At 39.8% G+C, this 11,625-nt stretch overlaps 1 protein-coding gene across 1 annotated transcript; it reads right to left on the reverse strand.

The window, feature by feature from the left end:
- Positions 1 to 7,969: 7,969 nt before the first annotated feature.
- On the reverse strand, positions 7,970 to 10,628 carry lbx1a (ladybird homeobox 1a). Its single transcript, XM_014154011.2, has 2 exons — positions 9,918 to 10,628; positions 7,970 to 9,124 (listed from the first exon to the last, which is right to left on the reverse strand). The coding sequence occupies exons 1-2, from the start codon at positions 10,231 to 10,233 to the stop codon at positions 8,640 to 8,642; spliced, it is 801 nt and encodes a 266-aa protein (XP_014009486.1). The 5' UTR covers positions 10,234 to 10,628; the 3' UTR covers positions 7,970 to 8,639.
- Positions 10,629 to 11,625: the final 997 nt, after the last annotated feature.

Below are 11,625 nucleotides of genomic sequence, written 5' to 3' on the forward strand. Positions count from 1 at the left end.
AAAGAAAAACTCTTGCATGAGTAGGTGTGCCCAAACTTTTGACTGGCACTGTATATAACCACTCAAATTCATACAAACTGTTCTGGACAGAATCATTGACTTATTTTCACTTTTTCTACTTGTCCAATTCTTCAATCTTGTCTGGGATATATATTTTAGTTGACACACCTGTGTGATGTATCTGATATACATTAATAAACATTCATTCACTCTGGACATACATTTAATTTAGACTTTTTGAATCACAAGCTCCAAGTGTTGTCTTTGTGTTTAAGTTACCACAGAAGTTAGTCAAAGTTAGTATGTAGAACTACATGAAAAACATTCTATGAAAGTTATTGTTTTGTAATCTAACAATACAATTTAAATTAGTTTATAAAAAACGTTATTGCATTTAGTCATCCCCAAAATATGGCCTTTGAAAGCCTTGGTAGTTGTCTCCTTCCTCAGGGAACTGTCAGCATATAGCTGACAACAGGATGGCAGGTTTTTATGTGTTCCATGGCCCAGCAGACTCACCTGAGGATGGACACATGTTAGCTTTAATAAATGTCTGGAAGATTTTTACAGGGAGGAGAGAGCATGAGTTTTGGCGTGAGTACAGTAAATCCAATCCAGCTAGTGGCCCTGGATAATATGCTACAATATGTTGTCACACAGGCAGACTGCCATAGTGAAGCAGGTTTACATTAGGAATCAAGTATACTATTACGGTTGTAGCTTACTTGTCTGTGCTCTGGAGAGATCGCAGGTAGTTGGTCAGAAGGCTCTGGAGGTCCCGGGACCATTCTGTCTCTAGCACCTGGAGAGAGACAGATAGCAGTAGTGAGTGCTAGAAAGAAGTGCTAGAAAGAGAGAGAGCCCTCACCCATGACCTCCCACTGGCCCAGGGCCTCCTCCCTAGTATCATCAAATCAAATCAAATGTATTTATATAGCCCTTCTTACATCAGCTGATATCTCAAAGTGCTGTACAGAAACCCAGCCTAAAATCATGCAATGTAAAGGAAAACAATAATATCATGGCTTACCGACACAGAGTGCTCCATGTTCTTGCTGGTAGCAAGCCTCAACCTGGATGCAGAGAAATGTTCTGCCTTGTGTATGGTATCTCCCCCAGGCTCCAAGAAATCAAATGACAAACCTTCAGAGATTAACAAAAGAAAATGGTACCTGTATTTACTGTAGGATTCATGTATCAGTTTGCCTACTTTACATTCATGTCTTTAAATGGCAACAATAGATCTGAAAGTATACATGCCATTTTGTGATAACAGCTATGTATCACAACCGGCCGTGAATGGGAGTCCATAGGGCGGTGCACAATTGGCTCAGCGTCGTCCGGGTTGGGGTTTGGCCGGGGTACGCCGTAATTGTAAATAAGAATATGTTCTTAACTGACTTGTCTAGTTAAATAAAGGTTAAATTAAAAAATAATATATAATTAAAACATGTATATTTATAGCTAGCTAAGATATTATTTATATTATGGCACCACGTCTCATCTCACAAACAATTGCTAAGGTGAACAGCAAATTCCACTATTGTGGCTAATCCTTCTTGTGGCTAGCTTCACATAGGCGACTTATTCCATCATGACAACATGCGCCTCCTTATTTTACGGTAGTTAGCTAGCTGCTAGCTTAGATGCCTGTGATTGTTGAGACCTAATTTTGCAGCCAATCTGCTTCAAAGATGGATGATGTCAAGAATTAGCCAAGGTACCTAACTAAATGACAACCCTATTAATTAGGTATCCACTCGATTGCTTAATAAATTATCAAGCTAGCGTGTGCTAGCCAACATGCATTGCTTCTGACACCTGCCACGAACCTGCTTGCTTTACATCTGACAGATATTTAGTTACCATAGCTAGCTAGATAATAATGGTTTATGATAACTGCAGTTTTGTTCATTATCAAGCTAGCTAGCTAAGTGTAAAACTGAGTCTGCCTGTTAAACACAGCTAGCCACATCAATTCTAGCAGTTGTAAATCAGCTAGCTAGCTTGATACTCAGTAACATTAGCTTACTATGTTTTTCTAGCCAACTGGACATTCCCCTTGCCCCATCCGGGTAAATCTTTTTGCCTACTCCCGTCTCTTGGCCTTCTAGGTTCAAAACTATATGGCTGTAGTCCAGTGCCTTATTGTCAAAAGCAACCCACTCTCAACACAGCCACCTGGTGTAGGCAGGCAGTCAATGGCTCAGTGTTCCAAAACTGTTCACCTGTTCCTACATCAAACAAAGACAATGTTCCATTTGTTGTTTTTGTGTGTTTTTATGGTGTGCGTGTGGCACAGCAGCATATAATAGATTTGATCTCCTATTTCCAAAACAATGTGACATATCAAATTGAAACATAGCTATATGCGGTACACATTATTATTTGGGGGGTGCTAATGTGAAACATGGCCTTTAAACTTTGAACACCTTTCTGTCATACTGAACGCAGCCCAGGCAAATGCAATCGAGCAACTCGTGGTGGCATTGATCAACCAATGGTGTGTTAGATACCACCCACAGACATTTGCTTGACACCCCCTCATTATCATATTGGAGGAAGAAATACATAAATAAATAAATGAAGAAATAATATAAATGAATGAAAGTGGGATTAAATATTTAAATAATTATTTACCTATCTATGTGTGCATTCATTCATCCATTTATGTATTTATGTGTGTATTTGTTCATTTAATTCTAATTTCGGCAGGTTTGGTCTGCCATAGATCTGTTCTATGTGCACTATTTCTATGCTCCCGTTCTTAAGTTTCATTTTTGCATCGTTTACGTTCGGTTTTGCACAACCCCTTTAGGCGAGCAATTTGAATTTGGACAACCAGGAAATGAGAGAGCGATTTCTGCATATTGCACCTTTAATAGACACTTGTACATATGTGAAATAGGACAAGTATAAGCACCCACCAAATTACTATTACACATACACGCTACCCAGATACACTTACCAGCACAAATTTGGTGCACATTGGGTTACCAAGCAGGCCACAGCTCTCATATGTCTGAGTCAAAACGAAGAACTCAATATTGGAAATATAATGTAATGTGCGTTCATACATAATGATCTATCCTGATTCAATAACTTATACTCTTGTTTGTGAAGATGAGCAGGGGAGTGTATTAAATCGACATCGCCGTTGTTTCTATAATTAATGCACATTTGGCAGTGATATAGCTGCAATTTGGCCTCCTAACAGCTAATGACTTTGTGTCTTGATGAACAGAGCTTTTCCCACATCTCTGCTGTTTCTGTGGAACTGAAGTCAATAACAAACCAATGTTGTTATGACTCTAATAACCCATCTCCTTACAGTAAGGAGTTTGGGTGATCTGTAGTCTGCACACGAGGAGAAGTGATCTAAAGCCAGCTTTTGGATCGCCTGTCTGCATGTGAACTCTCTGACAATGCTAAATTGATTTAGACAGATTTGCCTCATGTCTTCTGAATCCAAATTCCTAGAGTAAACTGCCGACGGCAGCTGTGCTGGAGGAGCCATTCCAATGCATGTGGGGTAGAGACATTTGCCGGTGAGCTGAGTTTTGTTTATAAGCGTCTACTAAAAATAATAGATGGATCTGAAAAGGTGTAGTGAATATTGTTTTAAAGGTTTATTCATGACATGTTAGGTTTTGTCCATAAGGTAAGAGTGCTTTATTTTGATTATGTTCCATGTAGATGATGCATTCAAGCTGGGGAGTAGATATACTGTTGATTTGCCTGTAGTTGAGGCGCTTTGATAAGTGATGTAGCTTTTTGTGGCCTGCTTTTTTCCCATTTTCAACTCAGTTTGCTGCACTGGAGGCTATTTTACCAATTTTCCTGGAGCCTATATTTCTAACATTTAGTTGGTTTCTTTGTAATCTTTCATTTGAATTGTATTTCCCTAACCTGCACACTAAATAAAGTACAGATCTTCAATGTAGACTTTTCTTTCATTCCATTCCAAAGTTGAAAGCAGAAGTTTGGCCTATAGCTAGTTATTTGTAGTTATAGAGGCTACTTACGTTAGTGGTACAAATGGTCTACACACACCACACACACACACACACACACACACACACACAAACACAAAGTCTCTTTCCCCTCTTAAATCCTGGGCACTCTGACAGCACACATTAAGATCTGCCTTCTCAGCATGAACACATCATAAAAGTGGACAGGCAATTTCTGTTTTCACCAAATAGCCACGCGAGCTCGTTCTGCATCTCTGATTTTAATACACTCGACAAGCGGCTTAGCAGCGCTAAGGGAGAGTGAGCCGAGCCCGAGGGAGAGAAAGAGAGAGATCCGAAGGAGCGATTTTTCGTGATATATGCCCCAATGCCCCTAAATCCATTTCTCCGTTTGAATTATCAACTAGAATTTGATTAATATGCAAATTCATGGCGAAAAGGCTCGTATAACTCTCTCAGTGGATAGTAATTAATCTCCGGTTAAAGTAATTTAATACATATATTCAGTTTTGTCAGCGACATGCTTAGTTCAATAGCCCGTAAAATTGAAGTTTGAAGTGTTAAGGGGCTCTATAGGAACGTTATAACTAAAACTTTCAAATGTACCCTCTTTAGTGATCAATCAAGCTTCCCCCCAGGTTAATCTAGCTAATTTCTCACATCAAATCATAATAGGGTGACATGCCATTGAGCCAAGAATCGATGATGTTTTTCTTCTTCCTTTCTTTATAATGTTATCCACTTGATCCTACACTGATGAAAAGCTATTTCAACCACTGAAAGGATTTTTGTCGAGAACTTATTGACAAGCCAGAATTTAGATTTCCATTATCCACTCGGCCTACAATTATCCAAACTATGATTTTAATGTAAACGAAATATGTTCACAATTACGTACCTCGATAAAAAAAAGGAAACATATAAATAAAATAAAAAGACCATCGCTATCAGCGACATCTGCGTGACATCTGCCCGCGTGATAGGCTACGTGAATTTAAAAAAGGAGACACGCAAAAAAGCTAAAGGAAAAAAGAAAATGGCCTACATAACTGTGGATACATTTCAAAGATTATTTCAAATCAAATTACAAATTATCGAGAGAGAGAGAGAGAGAGGGGAGTAAGGTGAGGAGGTGATGTAGTGGAGGGGAGGAGAGGGGCGCAGGCCCTATTGTTTCAGCAGAGACTCGTGCATCAAACTTCAATTTTCCGGCCGATTGAACTAGTGATTATCTTCTCTCTCCTGAGCTGAAATACATTTACAATTTGTGGATTAATTACCATATTGAAGTATTGGGGATTGTGCTTATCTTCGCCACGTCGCCACAACACCTCATAAAACAAGGAACTGAGACCAGCACTGGAACACTTTGTACTGGTCACTATTTGGCCCTGCATTAAAGACATCCACATAAGAAACCACGTGGAAGCAAGATATCTAAAGTAGGGCCTACACTCAGAAAAAAGGGTTCTGGATAGAACCAAAAAGGGTTCTGTGCTTGCTTCATATGTGGCACCACTTAAGGTTCTATATAGAATCAAAATTGGTTCCATATAGAAATATGGAACCCAAGGGTTCTATAAGGAAACCAATTTTGCTTCAGTGAAGTAGAACCCCTGGGGTTCTGATCAAAGAACCCTACAAAAGGGGTGCCATATATGAAGCAAGCAATAGAACCCTTTTTGGTTCTATCCAGACCCTTTTATTCTAAGAGTGTAGGCTTCTCTACAAAAACGGGTGACGCTTCACTGTTCTAGGATATGCATGGCACGTCAAAATGCAGAAAAATTAAGTCCCAAAAACAAATCCTCGACCTCTTACCTACCTCTGCCAATCAAAATTGAAATGTTGCTCTGTTAAATGAATAGAGCTGCATACAATATTAATAACGTAAGAAAATGAACTTTGTCCACACAGCATCCACCATAATGTATGGCTGTAATGGTTCATTCACAACAACAGCATATTCATCAATGAATTTTTTCACAAATGTATTGATAATAATTTGTTTTTGTATAACTTGGTATTAATAAAATAATCGTACATTTACATTAACAAACGCAGGGCTTTAGCAGTTTAAATCAGCCTCCTTGTTGGGCCATAGTACCATGTGCGCGAGTCATAGGCTTGCAGTCTCGAGCCTGTTCTGCCAGAGGGATATCAGCTTGAGCAGAGAACATTTTTTTGCAGGGAAGGTGGCCTGCTTTCATTTCCATTCTTTACAACCAATACTTATTGCAAATGGAACACATGAGGGAGCTTATTAACACAGCCCAATTAATGTCAACAATAGTAATTTAATAATATAAACAATTATACTATAATTATTATAATATTATCAAAAAGTGTGGTTATGTGGTTGTCATGTGGCGTTGCTACCATACTGTATTGTCATGTGTTACTGCCCTGCTATGTTGTTGTCTCTCTTTATGTGGTGTTGTGGTGTCTCTCTTCTCGTGATGTGTGTTTTGTCCTATATATATTTTTAAAATCCCAGCCCCCGTCCCCGCAGGAGGCCTTTTGCCTTTTGGTAGGTCGTCGTTGTAAATGAGAATTTGTTCTTAACTGGTTTGCCTAGTTAAATAAAGGTTAAATTAAAAAAAAGAAAACTACTAACAACAATATAAACCGTAGCAATAAACTAATGATGATAAGAATAAATTCATTGTATGTTAATAATAATTATAATAACTATAATAATAATAATAATAACAACACTATTGTTGTTATTCTTACTGTTATTATTATAGGTTATTAATAGTATGCCTATAATATAATATGGTAATGTGAATGTGGCTTGAATTACAATGTATTTAATTAAACTAGGCCTAATTGAAAACAATACATTTCTAGTACTATATTATAGTAGCCTAGATAGTATTTTAGAATAACATTTGTTGAAGAATTATCTTCAATGCTCAATCTTCCAAGTCAAGTTTTACATTAGTGCTTTTGTAAAAAGTATCTAACTACATAATAAATTATTAACATCTTGGGGTCATATTATTGCGCTCTCAACTTCATTAAAAGTGCCATAGACAAAGAAAAAAAGGAGGTAGCTAACAGAAGAACACAAAACGATAAATCAAAGCCCTCCACCGATCGCACAAATGTCACCGTTTTATCATTATGAGACTCCGCTATACTTAGCATGAAAAACACCCAGGCCACAAGATAAAATGCTGAAAGATCTATCGTCCAAAAAGCCAAACATATTATTTCTAGCCCCACACACAAACACAAAGCACAGACCAGCCCCTCTCCAGAATAAGATACTTCAATTGTGATGTATAGACTTGTTTAAAACGCGCGAGTCAAAAAAGCATCGACAGTGACAGCAATGAGCACAGATGCCCTCAGTAGCAGAGGGGCCATGTATGCATTACTGCCTTTGTAACAAAAATTAAGCTAACGGAGGGTTAAATCAATCCATCAAATTGACTGGAAATTGTGAGGAAAATTCAGAAACCATATGGCCTCCAAACGTTTGTGTCTTTTTCTGTGTGTTGGGTCACGCTTGTCTCCGTATTGCGCGCGGCTGGAGTCCGCCCATGCTCCATTGTGGCTGTCACACAGGGGAGCAGTGCTCATTTGTTCGCCGGTTTCACGCTTCTATGCCGAGAGTGAGCGAAAAACGCACAAACAGCATGGAGAAGCTGGCCCAGAACTCGACGTTTTTGTGCCTTCTTTTATGGCCTCACTCTGTGCTCCACATTGGCGTTTCTCACAAATTCTATTGAGGAAATGAAAACACACGTCGCCGGGTCAGAAGGCAGGTTTTCGATGTGTTCAATGTGCTTTCAATGTGAAAGAGAAACGATACTTTGGCTTGAGGCGCAGCAATTTGATATTATGTAAAAACACTAATAAAATATATGATTATAATAGGCCTGTAGAATGCTGATTGCAAAAAAATATGGAATTAAGATCCCAAAATCATTTCATGTCTAGCTATGTTTCAATAAACGCTACTAAAATAAGTGGTCTATGAGGAATAGTGAGAAACGAAATGTTTTATTTTGAAATACATTACACTTTATACATTATGTTTAAAATGGTGTGCTGGCATTGAAAGGCACTTACAGGTATGCAAACCATTATAAATATATTAAAATGTGACTGATATTACAAGCAACCAGATGGAATATTATTGACCTTTGATTATTATCTTAGAAAATGTCTTCCCATCGTTATCAAACTGTTTAAATATGTCGGCTTACCATATAGTTCTAACACCTAGCGTAGGATGTGTGTTTTTCAATCTGAATGCCTCTGTGTAACATTCAAACCAACAGTCGTGTAAATTACAATTAAGTTCAACAAAATAAAACATGCATTGAAATGATTCATAGGTTGAGTAATTAGCTAGTGGTATTAGCTCATAATGGGAAGATGTGTGTGTGTGTGTGTGTGTGTGTGTGTGTGTGTGTGTGTGTGTGTGTGTGGGCAGATCATTTGTGGATAAATTACATATTGCTTTTCTTTAAACTATTCCACGTTGGTTAAATGAATGGATGAATACAATAACTCTCTGCATCTGTTGTCGCATATAAGACACAGTCCATGCGATGCTAAGTGTTCTTCATAAAAGCCTCGTGATGTGGTGCATAAATGGCACTTCAAACTTTAGTCGTGGTAAGAGGGAGATACAATGGTAAAAAATCCTCAGTCATCCACGTCAATCTCCTCATCCTCGGAGCAGCCCTTGCTGCTAGTATGGTCTGTATATGGCGACGAAGGGGAGGACAATAAGAGTTTGTTCGAGGTGTTGCACTCATGGTTCGATAGCGAGGGTGACGCAGATCTATTAGGGCCCAGTGCCCCGTTAGCTGCGCATTTCTCCAGTTCGGCTAGTTTGGCCATCTTCTCAAACGACACGGTTCCCACGGCTTTGGCCGACTCCACGTCCGCCTTCATCTCCTCCAGGTCGCGTTTGAGCTTGGCGCGCCGGTTTTGGAACCAGGTGATGACCTGCGCGTTGGTGAGGCCGAGCTGCTGTGCTATCTGGTCGCGGTCAGCTGGACTCAGGTACTTCTGGTAAAGGAAGCGCTTTTCCAACTCGTAGATCTGGTGGTTGGTGAAGGCCGTGCGAGACTTCCGGCGCTTTTTGGGGTTATTCCGCGAACCGAATAGTGTCGTGCCGTCTCGGCCTGTGAGAGGATATATAGAGGATAGGGATGTTATCCTATAGGCATTTGGTGAATCACCAGGCATAATGTCGCTCCAAGAAACCTTCGAGAAATAACTGCTAAAACAATAAGAGACCTATGCATGTATTTCTCCTCTAAAACCACTACCACCACCAACAACAACAATACTGTCAATAGGCTAAACGTATCGTAATAACAGACGATAATAATCATGTGATACAATAGGCCTAACAAAAATAATCATCTTAAACGAAATATTAAATGAGTTTGCGTTATTATGTGGAGTATTATTTTGCTCCATGTTTACGCTTAGGCTAATTATTCGTTTTTTTCATGGTGGAACTAGTCACATTTCATCTATTTTGTTCACGTAGGAATAACCAATTCGATACACATATTTTGCAGAAATCCAGGATATATATTTTTCTAAGTTCCCTCTCAGTTTAAAGCTCTTTGGCAAGGCTCATTAACATGCACCGTGCTTTTTATTCAATACTCAAATTCTGAAAGAAATATGTGTACGACCAGACCCACTGCAGGCACACACACACACACACACACACACACACACACACACACACACACACACACACACACACACACACACACACACACACACACACACACACACACACACACACACACACACACACACACACACACACACACCTGACATTCATATATTTTTCGTTAATTGAATTTGTAGTAGACCATAAGCTGAATTACAGTAGGCTACACAGTCTGCACATAATAACTAAATCGGCCAAACAAAGATCTGACTGTCCAGACTTACCCTCCGCCGCTTGAAGAACACTGACTTCGAGCCCTTTGAAGGTTTTGCTGGCGAGCTCCTCCAGAGCGCAGAGCGGGGAGGTTTGGGTGAAAAGTCCCCGGCTGGACAGGCTATGCCCTGAAGAGGACAGCTTCTCGCTGGAGGAGAGCAGGTGCGCCGTCCCGCAGCTGGAGTAACTTCTCTTTACCGAGGGCTTGTTCAGTATGTCCTCTATACTGAATGGCGTCAGGGGCTTGTTGGAGTTGGCCGGCGGCGGAAGCTGGTCCAGCGCATTGCGTCTCCGGTCCTCCATAACCGTGGGATCTTTGGAGGTCATAGTAGTTTATCAGGTGACACTTCGGAGATTTGTTTATGCTCTGGTTATACTTCAAAATAAGTATGCCTTAATGAAAAGTTGTGGGAAATGTGGAGAATGGAAATCCGATCACAGGTGCTTCTGCAACCGCATGTTGGTCGCTTTGCCGCAGGGTAGGGAGACTTTGAGTCCAGTTAAAGTCCCACTTCTCCTGTCTACTGTTACGGGGTGACGCACGAGCCACAACATGAAACCATCCGGTGGACAGTGATTCCCAAAAAGCAGCCGCAATTGACCACCACTAACAAGTTATTGTAGATTGGAAGGTAATCAATTATGGACACTGACACACATGCACACTCTCTCTCTCTCCCTCACTCTTTCTCCCCCCACTTTCTCTCTCTTTGTCACTCCTTGACTATGATGCGGTCCAGTGTAGGATTTAGCGTGAGCGAAGCAGCGGTAATTAGAGGGCATGGCCGGGGGAGGAGTCGAATTGGATTACTTAATGCTGTCACACTTTCGACTAATCAGCACTTCATCGAAGTACATATTATCCTTTTCTGTAGAATAGCCTATTTGTCTTCCACGTAATGTAGCCTACGCATGAACAAAATATGTTGAACAATGTTCAGATCGAATTACCTTTTCTAATTTGCTTACAGTTACAATAGGCTAATGTATCTATATATCTATATATATATATACACATCATTTTTTAAACGTTTTTACTTGTAACCTAATTTTCGATATAGGAAGGTGACACGTGCACTGGCTATGCCTGTGCGTAAAAGTTAGTCTAGTGTGCTGTTGTGTGCTGTTGTGAAGGCAGGCAGTATATCAGGTTAATAATACTTCCGGGCAGAGAGACAACATCATCCCCTTTAGCCTTGCCAAATCCTCTGCACTATAACTTACGCACAAAGGGCCATCCTCCATAGCGCAATGGGAGATATTTCACCTCCTCACTGCCTTGCTGCAATGGTGTACAAATATGGTGTACAAATAGGGATCTATTGCAGAGGTATATTTACAGTAGGCCTACTGTTTAGAATTGAAGTGTCAGTTTAACCATCCAGCGTGATTTTACATTTAGACTATAGGCTGCTACACACTAAAAACAAATAAACGGTAGTGCTAAGTAAGGATTATTTGGCTTGTGACCATAGCGGATCCATTTTTGGTGTTATATGGAGCCTTTCTTCGAAGTCTCTATAAAGAACCCTTTTCTAAGGTTTTATAAAGAACCCTATAAAAATGTCCTTTCTCAATCTCAACGGTTCTTTGTAGAACCATACAGGGTTTAATAGACATATCATTTTGTAAAAATTCCATAGGTTTTATTATTGTGCTTATTAAGTTGAAATCAGGAGTGCTAGCTCTGGGTCCTTGAGGAGAGAACTGAGAACTACT

Source organism: Salmo salar, chromosome ssa18 (assembly GCF_905237065.1).
Source record: "Salmo salar chromosome ssa18, Ssal_v3.1, whole genome shotgun sequence".
NCBI lineage: Eukaryota > Metazoa > Chordata > Actinopteri > Salmoniformes > Salmonidae > Salmo > Salmo salar.

Coding starts and splice junctions, on each gene's coding strand:
- lbx1a (XM_014154011.2), bottom strand. CDS start 10,233: ATGACCTCCAAAGATCCCACGGTTATGGAGGACCGGAGACGCAATGCG. Junction 9,125..9,917: donor TGTTCTTCAAGCGGCGGAGG/GTAAGTCTGGAC, acceptor ATCCTCTCACAG/GCCGAGACGGCACGACACTA.